The sequence below is a fragment of the Phaethon lepturus genome, unplaced genomic scaffold, assembly GCF_000687285.1.
Source record: "Phaethon lepturus isolate BGI_N335 unplaced genomic scaffold, ASM68728v1 scaffold21953, whole genome shotgun sequence".
Classification (NCBI taxonomy): Eukaryota; Metazoa; Chordata; class Aves; order Phaethontiformes; family Phaethontidae; genus Phaethon; species Phaethon lepturus.
This window is the reverse complement of record NW_010531463.1, coordinates 2088-19447: the sequence shown is the minus strand read 5'-3', so window position 1 is coordinate 19447 and position 17360 is coordinate 2088. Positions and strand designations below refer to the sequence as shown.

The window sequence follows — 17360 nt, the reverse complement described above, 5'->3', positions numbered from 1 at the left end:
TGCAGCAGAGGTTAAGAATTTCAGCTCAGTACTATATTCAAAAGTGCACACTCATAAATTCATCTTAGTTTAAGAACTCAACACCATTAACTAAGGGTGTTTTATATAATAAAGAGAACCTGCTCTTGCTTTCCATTACGGGAAATAGCTTTCTACTCACCAGCTAGACATTTATTTTTTTTAAAAAAAGGTGAAGGAGTCAGTGGCCTGTCATAAATAGGCTTGGAAGATTTATTATCCATACAGCCCAAGCAAACATGGAATTACCCTCATACTAAGAGCAACTTTAACCAAGGAAATAAGGGCCCCTTGGGCTGAAAGATCACTGATATTCACTTGGTTTATTTTATTCTGCCCCAGGCATATTTGCAATTAACCAATGAGCACATACTTAACTACGATGCACTGTTCAGCCAGGAGATATTTATAGCCTTTATGGTTTTTAGAAGAGTCACAGCCTTTTCCCTTCCTTCAAAACCTAGACGAATTACCCTGAAGCTCATCCTAACAATTTTTCCCACTGATACTGAACTCATCTAATTACGGCAAACAACTTTTTACTTACATTTACCAAGAATCTTAATGCTTAACAAATTCTATAGACAAAAACGCTACCTACCACTTTATCTTCATTTTACCATACAGTTTTAATATTTTCGGAAGCATTGGCAGGGTAAGACATTGACCTGCCAAACTGTTACACAGCTAGTAAGACAAAAGGCAAAATGCTGTCTAGATAGTATTAGTCAAGGAGTAAGAGCCTGTTTACGGCAAGAAGAACCTCCATCTGTTGACACCTGACAAGATCTACCATGCACAATTACGACATGCCATGGTAAATACAGCTACACTCCTCCTTGACATGATTACAGTATCCCACTTTATTTCAAGTTGCTTTGAAATATCCTCCTTGCAATAACTATCATCATAAATATCTAAAAATACTCCAAGCTATTTTTGGCCAGTTTAATACAAAAAAAGTTGCAAAAATAGAGTAGCAAATTCAAAGTCTTTATCATACTCCGCAGTCAGGCTGTTTCTCCACAAGTTGCCTTGTCAGTATCTGGTAAGAAGAAAGAGATGCCACTCCTATGTGAAAGGCTATTTGCCAGAGGTTCCGTAATCCGTACAAGTAAACGTTACATAAACAAACAGAGAAAAAGAGTACAAATGTCTTCACCTTCCTTGCCGAGCTGTAGAAGAGGTACAAGTAACACTACAAAAGAATCAGAGAGAAGAGTGTTAGCATTAAGCTGTGTACATACAGACAAGAGACATAGTTGGGAACTGTTGGTACATTCACACCACTTGGATGTGTCTGCCATTGCAGTGACCACTGAGAAGCTCAAACCTTCGAGTCCTATGCTGAAAGGTCCTCCAAGAATAGCTGGAGTGGTGGCCTTAACCCACACCCTACTGGGGAAGCACAGATACCAAAGGAAGTCTGCCAGCACAACTGGTGTCCCTCCTGCCTGTCTCAGCCTGGATTAAAAGGAGTCTGAAAACTGAGCCAGCTTTCAAAAACCAGCTATGATTTTTGAAGACAAAGGCTCAGAAGCAGGAAAACAGCAAACCCAAATCTGCTTCTGCCATATTTGTTCTCAGGATAAGTAAGGGATTTCATTCTCTAGACTTGGCTTGGTAGAAAGACCACCATTTCTGTTAACAGGTTTATCTGGGGGTTTGGGCTCTTCTTCTTTTCAAATTCAGGAAGAGGTGGAACACATTTGCTAAGCATGTGTGAAGAGCAACAACCCTTGCAGGAGAAAACTAAAAACACAAAGTGCTGTGAGAAGAGTTACGTTTTTAACTCAGGCAGCAACAGATCATGCTTTCTCACTTAAGGTCACAGTTTCCAACTGTGCTGATAACACAAGTAGAGATCAGCATGTAGAAAACACTTCATATTTGAGCTCAATTTATGCACAAGCATTTTGTAAAAACGACTGCTAAAGATCAAAAGAGTAAGAGAGAACTCTTCTTTATTTAGCTTCTTTAGCTTTAGGTACTAACTGGAAAAAAGCAGGACAGAGCCTTTCTTTGTGAAGAATTCCCTGCATCAAGTATTTAGATACAAATTAATATCTCCACGTTAAAGCTCTGCTGTGAGCAGAGGTGTAAGAAGGCTGGAAGACACTAAATTCTATTATGATACAATAAATAGGCTCTCTGCAAATTTCAAATACCATAGATACAATAGAAGTCCTCAGAGAGTGGTCCCAAAACCACTAGCCAAATGCAACAGTACTAAGCAATGAACACACTGTATGCATTATGTTATTCATTCTGTCCACGAGTAACCCAAGTACAGAGCTTCTTGTGATGACAGGCTAAAAATTGAAGGTTTTGCAAACAACATATTGCCCTCAAGTTAAAGGTTGTGGATCACTATTTTAGGCATTTAAGAAATCTTTCAAGAAGAACCTATATGGAGCATATAATATTTTCCTCATTCAAACTCTTCTGTACAAGGACCTCAGAGAAAATAATGTTAGGGGAAAAAAAAAAAACCTAAGGAAGTCAGGAACCACATTTTTCTCAAGAATTGAAAGTAATTTTTCTTGTAAATTAGAACATTTTCAATAATGTTGCTATCCTATACTTCTTTAGTCTTTCAAGGTTGTTGTGCTACAAACAGCCATCACTAAGTCTGCCGCTGTCAGACAGACATCGTGTCTATCCGTTCGGGAAACAAACCATCTTTGGGTTCGCACCTATTTATCACACTCAGCCCCATTTGGCATGTTAATACATGGAAGCACTGAAAAAGCTTGCAACTGCAATTTGCCAAGGGTCAAATTGTGCCTTTGACTGCATTTGTATTTTTCCTTCACTCAAATACCTCAGTGGAATCACCTAGGTAGGATACTAAAAACCAAACTGTTCCTCTGCTTAGCTGGAAATCATTTTGTCTTGTATATTATAATATAAAAATAATCAGAAAGTCTTTTATTTACAGTTAACATACCTGAAAAACACAGGCTAGAAAAGGTAGGAAAAAAGCTATCACATTTCCAATTCCTTCATGGTCCTCCTGTTTGGATTAGAAGAAGTGACAAACAATGTCAGCTACAGTTTTTAGCAAGTACTGATTGATATTTTAGAATACCGTATTTCATCAAGTACCTCTTATCCTAGTTTATGTTGATTGACTGTAAGAGTGTTAAACAGAAAGACCAATATCATTGAACCAGACACCAAGAACTAGGGCTTATGTGACAATTCCTGCTAGATAAAATAAAATCACAACACTTCCCCCCCGCCCCCTTTTAATAAGTTTTTTAAACAAATGTGAAACTGTAAACAAAATCTACACAAAAGCATCTAGAACAAAATACAAGAATGGAAAAAAAAAATGCCAGCTTGGCAAGACTAAAATTTTTTTCCAAATTTTGAACTCCCTAGAAAAGAATAAAATGCGGTCTTCTGTGATATACAACAAAACACATGAGGTCTAGCAAGTGAGCAATCAATTGTACAGTCCCTGGACAAACCAAACACTTCTTGTGGAAAGATGTATGCTCTACTAAGAAGCAGAACAGCCACCCTTAATCTGATTACCCAAATAACTCTCTCCCTTTGACTCACTTACAGGATTCAGTTCAACCAGGTTTACCTGAAATGAATACTCTGCTAGGTGAACTCCTCGAATGAGATTCAAAGCTCCACACATGATGTTCAGAACAAGCGACAGAATACCCAGGGGAGTCACACGCTGCATTCTGTAAGTAGGGACTTAAAAAAAAGATACATTAGTGACAGTTTGCACGATTACCTTGAATCTTTTAACATAAAATGACTCAAATTTGCTTATGTGGGTTGAGAGAGTTGGCCTTGTTCAGCCTGGAGAAGAGAAGGCTCTGGGGAGACCTTATTGCAGCCTGCCAGGAGTTAAAGGGGGCTGAGAAGAAAGACTTTTTAGCAGGGCCTGTTGTGATAGGACAAGGGGTAAAGGTTTTAAACTAGGAAGGCAGATTTAGACTAGACAGAAGGAAGACATTTTTCACAATGAGGGTGGTGAAACCCTGGCACAGGTTGCCCGGAGAGGTGGTAGACGCCCCATCCCTGGAAACATCCCAGGTCAGGCTGGATGGGGCTCTGAGCAACCTGCTCTGGTTGAAGATGTCCCTGCTCACTGCAGGGAGTTTGGACTAGATGGCCTTTAAAGTTCCCTTCCAACCCAAACCATTCTATGATTCTATGAAAACCTTTCATGCTTACTCTAGAGAACACCAATTATGAATACAAAAAACATTTTTTGTTGCCTTAAACTGTTCTTAAGTTCTTCAGACATCTAGAAATCAGCAAGAGCTCTGGAGTATTTTTAAAATGGATTAAGCAACAGAATTTGTTCTTAAGTTATTTGGCATTAATGTCTTTTTTTTTATGGCGCACATAAAAATTTTTCAACTGTTTAGTACAGCAGATTAGCATACTTAGCACTCCACAGGTCAGCAGAAAAGCTAGAGGCTTTAAGCACCCAGAGGTCTGGGAAAGAGCTTACATTTCTGACACCCATAAAGCCAAGACAGTAATTCATCTCTTCCTCAGCTGGTAATTATACATTTCTTCCCACTGACAGTTTGAGGGTTCAGTCTGGTATACAGCAATTTAGTTTCCCCTGCATAGTTTCCATACAACATTTGATGCCCTAATCAAGCAGTTGCCAGAATACATCTGTAGGAGCCAAGGATTTTGATGCCCTGTTGCTAGAATAGTTGTTGTAGGAGTTGTCAGGATGATACTATGCAGTCACAGTGGGGAAACATCTGCCACAGAACTGCTGCTCTTACCTCTGGGCCTCTCAGACTGATAAAACATGGTCAAAACTGGGGCCTAGGAATTAAACCAGATGTTATAGGTTTTGGCCTTTGAGCCACATTTTACAGTGCATCACAACTCCCTTTCTCCCTACCTGCCCATGTTTCACAGGTGGTGAATCATCTGTCTCCTTCCTTTCTCACCTCCACTGCTACTAAACACCCACACCCCCAAATACCATTTCTTCAGGATCATCTAACTGATACAAACCTAATTAAGGTCAAAGCAATTATTATAAACCTGTATTTAACTTTGGAATCTGCTGCTCCTAATTCAGGGTTTTGATTGTCCAAAAGCTCACCTATTTCTTCCCTTAGTTATACTAGCTAGCCCACACCTAGATACTCACCTACATTTCATCCCTGCCCTTGGATCACCACAAGTAGAACACTGTCAGCATACCAAGAAGAAAGGTACTTTGCAGCTCAGATGCCAAATCTAGATCCTCTCCTGCACCAACATCCGTAAGATACAGGAAAGAATGAACGAGCCCTCAAGAAGTCTCCCAGCTCTCGGGATCTTCTGCCTCTTGTCCAGATGTAGCCAGCTCCTGACTACCGTAGATAAACTGAGGAACACAGTAGACATCATCTCTGGCTTTGTTTCAGTGACAGATGAAACACCCTAACAGTTTAAATATTGCAGTACTGCATGGTTTAAGACAGAAAAACACTTGGGTCTTTTCCTTCAAGAGAGATTTTGATAGATGGATGTAAAAAAAGCTTGGTGCTAAACTAATAGAGGGATATAAAGTATATTTTATAAGTGTCTATGTAATTAATTTGTCTGGCCTGCATTCAGACATCTATAACTTCTATTCCAAAGCAGCTCCAAAGGAACTGTAGTAATTCTATTCGATGTATGTCACATTATGTAGCATTACTGTGTATTATTGTTGTACATGTGTTCATGTAAATAAATGGTGCAAGTAACCCTATCAACAGCAATTTTGCTATGCAGTGAAATTTAAGGTCCAGGCAGTGCACTCAACAGGAGCTGTACCAGCATGTTTGTTCATTCACTGACCTGAGTATTCAGTTTCCTATTATTTTCAATAAATTAAATAATGTTGCAGCTATGTACCTCTCTCTCTCAGAAATTTCCTAATAAAGACTACTGTTTCTTCTTCCTCGGTTTCTAAGGTTTACTTCAGAAGCACACAGTGTCTCTCAAAGAAAAATTATCAAGCAGAAGTGTTATTCATTGTACAGGATGTTGCAAACTGTATATGCGAAGAGTGCCCAGTCCTGAAGAAAGCACAATGCAAGTTGCAATATGTTGCTTCTGCAGCATGGAACATTATGTAAAAGTTACATTTTTTTATTGTCCAGTAGGATAAAAAGAATTGCTATCACAGATGCAGGGGAGATTACAATACCCAGTTGCTCCAAGTTCAGATTCTGTGAAAACTGATCCTTAAATTGTTTGCTGTGGAGCTTTATTTCTGCTGTATCATTCTGAAGTTTAATTCACAAACTGAAATTGCACAGAACAAGTGAGATGGGTACTGCTAGGGAAAAATTCTTGCACTTCCTTGTGTGAATTCAACCATAAACAGAATTTCATACTAGAATTGCTTTTTACATTAAGTAAGGGAACAAGAGAGTACAAGCACTCTTAGTCCAAAACAGCACAATTTTGCACAAGCACAATTAAGTGCTAATTGGGTTTCAAATGGATTTGACTCTTCAGGTAGAAAAGTTGCGCACTTCAGCGTACAAGAACCATACGAAAGATGTTCTGGGGACTGTGGATTATCTAGCACCCAGGAAAAATGCATCTGCAGGTTTGAACATGTACAGAGCAATTCCATGAAAACACTCTCACAGGATGAAGAAATTGAAACTTCTGCCTCTAAAAGATTTTCTTAGCAGCGGCCTCTGGCTATTTAACTGCAGACAGACATGAATGGCTGTACCACGCTCCGTTCTGCCTCTTCAAGGCATAGCACAACAAGGGTCTGACAATGAGTCACATACTCAAAGCTCCAGATAAAGACAGCACCAGGTGTGAAAAATTAAATTGGACTCAAACATTTTAAAGTAAAATACAAGCATACAAAAGACAGATGTGAGACATCTTCAAAAAGCACCTTAAAAAGGACCCTTGTGTGCCTACAAAAGACTAAGAACATTCATCAAGGGGAACACAATGCTGCATAATTTAACAGCATGCTTACAAGGTGAATAGCACAATTCTTCCACTTCATAGAGCCAGTTCTGATGTGAAAACTCTCCCTCTTCACAGAAAGCTTCTTACACTTCACATTTCTTTTGTATACATAACCCCACAGGAGCTTTATCAGCTGTGCCCATATCGAAACACAAGGTGAGGTTTTCACAACAACAGCTGAGGTTGTGCAGATACCGATCAAGGATACAATACCAGTGTCTGTCTAGCAAGCACTGGGCTGGGTTTAGTTAACAAAGGAAGGAAAATGTCGAAGAAAGAACAAAAAAAAAAAAATTAAAAAAGAGCTCTTGTTCCCATATATATATACAAGGATAAAACTGCCCTGACTTTTCAGACTCCTTTCACATCAAAATGAAGAGCCAGGGGATGTGATCACACAGCTCAAAAGACAGGAACTAGCTACGACCACGTAATGAGACTGATGTTTTGATCAATACATTGATTGATCTATCTTTACTATAGCATGTGGGCACAATTAAATTCTGCTCTCCTGCGACCATATGACTTCAACGTATGCTCAAAAAGTCTCCCATATAGCAGAGCCATAATATAAATAACATTAATATGGGAACAAACACTATCCACACAGCTAAACTTAGAGCAGCAAAGTGGGATTCAGCTGGTCGGTAATGATGAGAGGAGAGAGACATAAGCCAGGAAAGCTGACTCCAGCTGAAGGAAACAGATGATCGTAAACAGGATCCTTAAAATAAAGGCAGAACAATCTGTAAGAGTATTTGACTTCGACCACAGAGAACAGCCAGAAATACAAAGCCAGATGGAATGTAAAACAAAGCAATTAAGAATATGAGGGAACTGAAAATGTATTTCTGATCTGTGGACACAGACAAGTTTGCAAATGTTTACTGGCACTGAAACTGTTCACACTGATGCAGAGAATTTCTAAGCCCTGCCACATCATGAAAATATTTAACCTTCAAGCACAGTTCTGAGGAGTACTCACAAACCTGACTGGCAAATAAAATGTTTTCAATTCTATTTTCTCTTCCTCCTGGCCACTGCCCCTCTATGTTTTAACTTAAAATACCTATGTCAAATTAGATTCCAGCTCATCCATCAGAAACAGTAAGACTGAGCAACTGGAACTTAATTTTATTAGTGTTTCATAAGCCAAGAACAACAAAAAAGAGGAAATACAAGGTCACGGCACTCCAGCTGCATTTAAACCACCATGCTAATAGGATTAAAATAGGGACATGGTTTAGTGGTGGACTTGGCAGTGTTAGGTTTACGGTTGGACTCAATGTTCTTATAGAATCATTTAGGTTGGAAAAGACCTTTGACTTTATTTTGTAGAGGAATTAGGGAGGACTTTGACTATGCAACTGAAATAAAAATAAGAAGATACCAATTTTACAATAAATAAGTAGAGGTTAGTACTTCTAAAAGCAAGTAAAATATCAGTATTCATTAAGAAAAGGTGTCTTTTCAAGCCTCTAAATTTTGTTTACACAGATATACATATCTTATTTCAGAATTTTAGTCAAATACACTACATTTTAGAGAATAATGTAAAAGGAGAAAGCAAAGAGGGGAGAAGAACCCAAGACAGGCAGTCTGAGCATAAGAGTTTTACCCTCAGCTCATACTCTTCTTTTCTCTCCTCAAGGCGGAAGCAACTCATTCAGACTGTAGTTACGTACCTTCTATTAGAGTTTGCAACAAGCAATGAAGTAGTTGCACTTCTTTTGTCATAGAAAATTTAACAAACAGCTACTTTAAAAGCAGGAGAATTTAACATGGAAAATGCCAAGTCCAGTTACAACCAATTCTCCATATAGAGAAGGTAATCTAAAGCTGGAAAGAGACACTATCATGAGTCCCTAAAGGCTGTGATGCATACCTGCTGTAATCTAAAGACCATATGTTGTTTATTATGAGAGAAAGGCAGTCTTTTTTCTTGGGTTTCATACATGCGATGTATGTATTTCTCAGTACAAATGGAACAACTGCTGTTACATGTTTTTCTGGCGTTTGCAAAGTTAGGTTCAGGAAGTCTACTGTCACCTGTGCGTAGTAGTAACTTACCAACCTCCACATGAACGCCTGCGTGCCCACCATTAGTCATCCCATTCATCAGCTCTGTATCCTCCAGTTTCAGCTGAACTGGGGGCCGGAACTTCAGCTCCTCCTCAACCTTCTCCCAGTTGGCCTTCATTTGAGAGCCACTTGCAGAGTTAAAATGGCATTTCACTTTCTGAATAATGTTATCTGAAACCATATAAAAACATGCTTCAATTAGCTCTGCAAAAGTTAAGTGCTTTATGTATTTATTAATCAAATCATGGCATTCTTTTTTGATTGTTTTTTGTTTCTTCCTTCATTTCTTTTCTTATTAGCTTCAGGTATAAAATTCCACCACTGGTCAAGGAACAAAAAACCTCTCCTAGGTATTTTATGTTGCATCCACTCCCTTCTGGATACTTTAAAATCTCAATAGCCTGCCCGCTAGCGGACTGAAAACAAGCTTTCCCATGAACTACCACGAGAAGCAATTCCACATTGTGTTTTAACAATGCCAAGGATTAGTTTTTTTCCAGCACAGAGATAAGTTAATTCAACCTAAACTTGAGTCATGAAGCAACTCTGATTGGCAGAAGCGATTCCACAGTGATTCCACCAATGTCCAAGCCACAAATCTATGTACAGATCAACCTGCTTCATCTCTCACACTTTACATTTAATACCATTTGCAAGCAAATCCCCTTCCACAAATGTGGCTGCTGGTTTGACAGGAGTTCCACTGAGACTAAGTAGAGAATTTGTCCAAGTACGAATTGATCACACCATCAGAGCTGAACTACCCCACTGTGGATACTGCTACTTCCTACTTAGTTGAGCAAAGATATTGTCAAATTCAAACTATTTCAAATGCTTAGGGAAATAAGAGGGAGAAACAACCATTCTGCTAAGAATTCTGGTAAGTAAAATCCATATCCTTAAGATACTGTTACACTAGAAGATTTGCATAGGTTGACCACAGATACTACTGGGTATGATACATATATAATAGCTTAAGCATGAGTTTTGAGACCACACAGGAGGAGTTTATGTTGTGCTAGAATACACAGTGCCATAAGCATTCCGTAGTGAAAAATCCTTTATTTTACCTTAAGTCAGCCTGCTGTAATTATCCGTAACTACCAGGCAAAAAGCTAAGATCTTAGACATCAAGTGCATCTTAAATAAAAAAAAAAAGCCTTTACACAATTAAAAGAGGCTAGAAATTCCCAAATTCCTACTCAGGTTTAAAAAAGGAGTAATTTGGATCTCAGTGTAAAATTACATCATACCTGGAATGTGCCCTGCAGGGAATCCACCCAAAATACAAGACAGCTGTATAATATGCTTTCCTTGCGGATTTCTCAGTCTTTTAAGCATGAGCTTAACACTATTACCAAAATCTGGACAAAAGTGTTCTAACCCACTACAATATCTTATCCTTTCCCAGAAAAGAGCTTCTCACTGTGCAGGACTTCTTGTTTCCCAAAGGTGTGAGGTTCAGTAGAGCAGCTGCTACTTGGCAAGAAAACCATTTATATCAGGTTAAAAAAGAATCACTAGGCATGATTATGAAGTATTATGTGAATCTAAGTCATGCCAGAAGTAAAGCTGCCCATAATAATCTATTGTCTCCCTTTTTTCCTGTATCCGTCTGTCTCCACTTGTCAGATTTTTTTAATTAAGTTAGAAAGTGTTTGAGATGTGGATTTCTTTTTCTTCTGTTTGTTTATTAATCACCACAGCATTTTGTTCATCTATCACAGGGGCTCTCAGGAACTGCAATACCAACAGACTAATAGTTTAAGGCAGCTACAAGATCTGTCGCCCCTCCTACACACGCATGCAAAGGCACACACACAGATTCCTTTCTCTGATCAAGCTTTGCCCAGGAGACATTGTTTAACACCATAAAAGCAGCAGACACAGAATTCTTACTATTAGAGAACAAAGTTACAAACCAAATTCAAGAAAAGCATATGGTCTGGAAGCTAAACTGATGCTTGTTGTGTCATAGGAAGAAGCAAATTCCCACTGAAGCTCTTCCAGGAAGCAAAACGCCATCATGGTTGAGTAGTTGCTGGAACAGATTGCCATGCAGGCAATATCCCCGGAAGAAAGGAAACTGAAGTAGAAGAAAAAAAAAAGTAACATCAACATAAAAAGGTAAAAAAGTCATGCTCTTCTCTCTTCATGAGAAGTAAACTGTGCTTTCTGTCAAAAAAAGACATACAGACTGCACTGAAAGAGCAGACTGAAAAAAATATACTGTTCGTGCTGCTGTAATAGTTCTGCAGCCCCTATAGATCTAACACGTATTCTTAACTCACAGTATGCTTTAGCATACTAAAGATCACAATACAGATTTTATTAAATTGCTACATCAGTAAAAATTGAGGACATTATTTTCCTACGCTGGCTTTAAATCATGTTAATAAGAAAAGAGGTAGCCAAAAAATATCACAGGCAAGAAGATTTTGAAAGAACATACAGTGGCTTTCCACAAACAACAGTAAAAACAAGGAAGTGTGTTCACAGGAAGCAAGCAGATGTATTCCTTGCTCCCCTTGAATATCACAACTTCATATTAGCAGCAAGAGATAGTTGTTAACTTGTACAAACCAAGATATCAAACACTGTTACTGCTAAATCACCTGTAACAAATGAAGATGAGCTTGTATCAGAAACAGCACAATACAAATTCTACTCCAAAAGGAGTCCCTCTAACACTGAAACCATATTTATGCAGAAGTTTCTGCTTACAGATGGCCCAAAACCTTTTAGCAAACTCAACAGGGGATTCGCCTGACCAAAACATAGACATGTACTTGATGAGAGAAATCACTCTTGTCTAAGTTTCATTAAGTAAGACAGGAGTCAGAGCACCTAGTTCAGATGTCAGCACTCATAATGTAGATAGCTAAACTTCCACAATCCCCACCATAATTACAGATTTGAAACTATCTCTGAAAGAAGGCTGAGGAAATCTTCCTTTATAGGCTAGCTATTTGTTAGCAAGAATTCAGCCTAAACCCAAAGTTTTTGCAGCTGAACAATTTTTCTCTCTCTCTGTATTGTCTCTCTTTTCTACTATTTATATATTTCACTCCTCTTACACAGAAATACTTGTAGTTTCTATTTCATTACATTTGTATTTATTCATTGTGCTATGTACTTGGGATTTATGGTTTTGATAGCTCCGTTACAGCCTAGTTACATTGGGTAAAGTCCTTTTGTCCCCAGCTCACACTGAGGATCAACATCATGCCCGCATGAAACTACCTTTTTGCCACATATCTGTTTGCACTCTTCTCATTTCAGAGACAGATGCATAGCTACTTCTGTAGAGACCACAGAAGATTAAAAGCAGCAGAATGTGTTAGCATTAAAAGGCACAAGTTTGCTTTGAGGGAAAAGGAATTAAAATGCTAATCTCTGCTTTTCCAGTTGACTCAATGTTAAGTTCATGCATCTTCTTTCTCCAATCACTCCCCCCAAAAAGGGATACTTAGTTTTAGCTCAGTATTGCTTAAAGTATCACTTTAAGTTTTCTTACATTTGCTAACCAGAAATGCAATCAGAAGCTAAAACTCATTTTTAGAACTAAACTAAAATCAATAGCAAACAGACATTCTCATCTCAGAATTAAACCTTACTTTCTTAAAATAAAGACTAGCAGATCCTTCTCCGATAAATAAAAGCAAAAATTTATCATTTCTCCATACTGGCTACTGTCAGTATGCTTCAGGCCTCCTCAGGACACATGCATCACCCAGAGCTTCTAGAGACTTGAACCTTGCTGGTATTCAGAAAATGGAGTGGGCAGCATGGAGGAGGGATTCAGGGCAGTTCTGTGCAAGCCAGAATCAGAGGCCTGAGAGAAGGCATCAGCAAGATTTGACCGTCCCTGAAGAAAGGGGTTTGGGTTTTGTATTAGACTAAACTAAGTAATTTCTAGGCACTAGGTTGCCATCTTAAGGAGGTATTTGTAGATGTCCAAGCTGACTCCGATTGCTATTAGAAATAAGTACTACCCATCAAGCAGAATGCTTTTCCCACAAAGAAAAAAAAAAAACAAAAACTAAACCAAGCAATTCTTAACATCTGCTTACTAAACTGAGTAGGAGCTATGTGGCTGTAGTGCTGAGAAATAAGGTTTCAAAATACTGCTTGGAGGTTACAATCTAGGCATGCATGGTGGGATTTCAGATTGGAGTTAGGCACTACAGAACATACCTACAGTTCAACTAATCCCCAGGACAATCATTTCAAAAATTAAAGTCAAAAAAACAAACAAACAAAAGCAGGGACTTACTGTATGCTAAGGTCACGTCCTTTTGCTGTGCCTCGACTTGGATACTGTGCCAGAATTGAGGATAACGCCTTTAATCTCTTTCTGCATTCCAGAAAGTCCTGGTTGAAATGAAAGTCTGTGGAGGCTGAGAGCGGAAGTCCATCCCTCACCCGCACCACACAGGCAAAGAAGATCATGGACATTCTCCACTGGAGTACTCATGAGGACAACCTGAAAATTAAATATTCAATTAGGTTAATGGATGTGGTATTAATTACTTACAATCCAATATGCTAGCCAGTAATATGTCAAGGTAAGAGTTTACTCACCGCTGCTACTGAACAGTACCTCTTGTAACACCACTGCCACTAAAAGGCAATCAAACTGTTCTCGAAGGTCACATCTGTGTCCAGTTTTTGCCTCTCTCAGGCAAAAAGATGAGGCAGGGGATTTGACAGGGGAATTATCTACCTGAAAAATATCACTATTTTCCCTCCTCCTGCTTTACCTCAAGCATCAGAAATGTTGAATAAAGTTCTTAAAGGTATTTATGGAAACTGGCTAACTCCCACTGACATGCTGCATCTTCGCTGGTGTTGCAAATAGTTGCATTACTGTTGCAGTTAACTGATTTTCTAGTATAACACACAAATATAAAAATAAATTTTAGACTACAGCCTGTCAGGCTCTTTTTACAGAACTAACTGGGACTAAATATAGAATAAAAGTTGCCCCCTCTTGACTTCTTACTCTTTAACAGCCTCCCATGAAAAGATATTATTGGGATTTACCTGGTACATTCAGAACACACAAGAGATCTGTCCTTCAGACATATCATGAGTATTCAGCACAAGATGTTGGAAGACCAACACTGCAGCTCACATAATCTCTGAAAGATAACCATAATCAACATTTTAGAAAACAAACTGATGACCGGCATGTGTATACATATTTACAAAGTAAAATCTCCCATGCAGTGGGCAAACGTATCCTATAAAGTATTTTGCCTAAAGGAAAACAAATCACTCATTTTTTTAATCCAATATATCAATTCCTAGATGCATTCAAACACACTATGAAATATATGCAAAAATATTTCTGATGCCCCAATCACTGTTTTTAAGTTATCCTAGCTTCCAGTAAAAGAGCACCTCTAAATCAGCAAACTTAAAGTGATTATTACAAACAAGTCAAGAAAATAAAAAAAGGGGAAAAAAAGGCAGGCATTTACTCTGCTTCAGACAAATTGCATAAATGAAGCATTAGGAAAAGGAAAAAAAAAGCACACTGAGCTCAAACTTTTGATAGAGGGAATGACCACTTTAAACAGCCCTGTATCAAACAATTCATTACAATGCTCAAAGTCTCTTTGAAACATGTGTCTCATCATCTACTGTTTTTCTTGTCTAGGAAGGTAAAAGAGCAAAGCCTCTTCTAGTTCAGGCATTCATAAACTCTCTTGCCTGTAGAGCTGCTCTAATAAGGGTTGAGTTCTTACCATGAGTGGCACTAAGAGTCTCATTTCTGCTCCACAGGAATCATTTCCCCATAACTTGTAAGAACTATCCCTCTGTCAAAGGTGGCTGCAATCTGCCAGCATGTTAAAACAACTAACAATTGTCAGAGGAATTGACAGAAACCATAATTGTATATGACTTGTTTCCTTAGAAATGCAAATTACAACTACAGAAGATTATGCACCACTTGAAAAGTGTTATTTTGAACTTCTAAAATGGAGATTAAAGAAAAATTAGATGTTAATTTTTTATTTTTTACTACTCCCCTTACAGTTCTTCTCCAGTAGTCATTTGAGTTGTGAAATGAAGCTATGCGAACTAACTTCATTTCAGCATGCATTAAAAAGAATCTCAACAATAAACAAGATTATTACATGTCAACTTGAAACATCACATCGATCTTCAATGTGTTGTGCTAGTAGCCGTGAAAGAAACAGTGCAGAAAGCTGTTTAAACTTTTATGTTAAAGTGAAATGAAAACAAAAAAAGAAAATTGCCAACTCAGAAATATGAACTTTTAACAAAGTCAACCTTTAAGTACGGTTGCTCAGAACAGCACAGTTCTATGGTCAATGGTTGGTAATGCTGATGAAGTATATCTCCAAAATATCCCACCTGACAAACACTGCAGAGGCAATACATTGAACACTCTCATTTACCTTCCAGAAACAGCCAGAAATGACCAGGAAAATGGAAAGGCACCAAGCTTATAAAGCAAAGACATTTTTAAAAATGTATCTAGCCTATGAAATTATTCAACTGACTATGCCACGAACAGCAAGTGTAAGATTAAAAAAAAAAAAATCCTAGTGATGAATATATCTCTCTCACCACCTATAGTTAACCAATAGCACATATAAAGGTACACAACTTTCCAAGACATACAAACACTCATGCTTCAGGGCATAAGTCTTTCACTAAGTATCAGCTGCCCATCAGAGGGATTATCTGTTCTCCTGTGAAAGTTCTGGAATCATCATCAGGCAGACTTCCAGATCAAACGCCAGAATTCACTGGAGAAATCGGTCAAGCCTCCTTCCTTGGAGAATGCACCTGCTGTAATGTACTATCAGACCACCCTTGCTGTATTCATCCAAAAGACTTGAATTTTTTTTTTTTTTTTAATCTACCTGACTGTGAATTTTTATTTTTGCCACCTAAGGAAATGAGGCTTACACAATCAAGCTGTAAGTGCACGTGGGATAGATATCTTATGTGGCTTTTAGTTTTGTGAAAATAGGAAAATGTGTATAAAAGAAAGGTACATCCCCAACAGCGAGAAAGGCTGATGCAGTGACTCAACTCTTAACAGAGAGCAGATGAGCACAACCTTAGGGCAGAACAACTGGAAATGTGTTTGCAGGTTCTGCTTCTTACAGAGCTCTCATTTACACAGTCTAAAGGAAGGCTTGCATAGGCAACACCCCACTCCCCAAAAGAGCAAAAAGGTGTGAGATTTGAGAACAGTATCTGTAAAAACTTCTGAGGAGTTAAAAAAAAAATACACAAGTTTTTTGTAATTCAGGGGTTTATCTGAAAGGTAGAACAGGCTTAGCTAGAAGAGGAGAGCGCCAACATCACTTCACAGAAGAGGGCAAAGCCTAAAAATAAATTCACGAAACTGGTTCACCTGTCCTCCCTGCAACTCCTCTCACCAACCACCTATCACTCAAACTTATCTAGCCCTCTCCTTTCCTTTTCCACGTTCCCCCAGCCCACCTCCTCTGGCACTGCACCTCAATGAGGCTTTGGGTTTTCTTTTTTCTTTGTCCTTTTTCACAAGCCTCTTGTTACTTGGAAGGTGCAGAGAACACACTGGAAGGTGTTCTGTGCCCGTGGCAAATAACAGTTACTGTGTCACCTCCCTCGAAAGTTTAATTACTCGCAAGCCAACTTTGCCATGTCACCTGTAAGTGAACATACTATCACAACTTACTGCCCCGATCAAGGTGTGCACATAACCAAGTGAATCTATGATCTTACTATTTCAGATCGACCTACCTTTTCCTCCTCCAGTCCCTTTCTATTTGCATATGATTAGCAGCCCAAAGTATCTGCAAGTGACTTCACGTGGCAGGCCTTTGAACTCAGGTCCCGAACTTTGTGTCTTCTGATTAAGCAGGTATCAAATCTTGCATTATTCAGAATTAATAACATCATGTGAGCCCAGCTATTGTACTGGCACAAAGTAGGCAAGACCTTGAGAAATATTGTGACTGTTTCAGAAGAACAAGTTAGAATTTATGATTGAAGTAAACAAAGCTTTTTTTTTCAGTTATTTGAAGCACCTGCACATCTAACAACACTTCAGAAGAAAACTGTTTAGTGTAAGACTCACATAAACAGTACATATTTACTAGTCTTATAACAAACAAGACTCTTCAGGGTATTCCCACAGCTGGCATCTAAGAAGTTGTCTGAAACGCAGTTCTTCCTCTATCCCTTGCTTCCTAAGTAGCAGCCAACTCCCTCCAGTGACTACATAGGGATTACTAAGGCAGCCTTAATCAGAC

At 38.6% G+C, this 17360-nt stretch overlaps 1 protein-coding gene across 1 annotated transcript; it reads right to left on the bottom strand.

Moving 5' to 3' along the window:
* Window positions 1-868: 868 nt before the first annotated feature.
* Window positions 869-16930, bottom strand: SEC22C (SEC22 vesicle trafficking protein homolog C (S. cerevisiae)). The gene is made up of 8 exons (XM_010284585.1): window positions 16849-16930; window positions 14122-14219; window positions 13352-13561; window positions 10998-11161; window positions 9064-9246; window positions 3617-3735; window positions 2969-3034; window positions 869-1216 (listed from the first exon to the last, which is right to left on the bottom strand). The coding sequence occupies exons 3-8, from the start codon at window positions 13531-13533 to the stop codon at window positions 1016-1018; spliced, it is 915 nt and encodes a 304-aa protein (XP_010282887.1). The 5' UTR covers window positions 13534-13561; window positions 14122-14219; window positions 16849-16930; the 3' UTR covers window positions 869-1015.
* Window positions 16931-17360: the final 430 nt, after the last annotated feature.

Bases quoted from the DNA above. Each gene is read 5' to 3' on its own strand.
- SEC22C (XM_010284585.1), bottom strand. From the start codon at position 13,533: ATGTCCATGATCTTCTTTGCCTGTGTGGTGCGGGTGAGGGATGGACTT. The intron at 11,162-13,351 runs GTAAGTCCCTGC...CTTCTACTTCAG, and splicing joins GGACGTGACCTTAGCATACA to TTTCCTTTCTTCCGGGGATA. The intron at 1,217-2,968 runs GTATGTTAACTG...ATTCTTTTGTAG, and splicing joins TTCTAGCCTGTGTTTTTCAG to TGTTACTTGTACCTCTTCTA.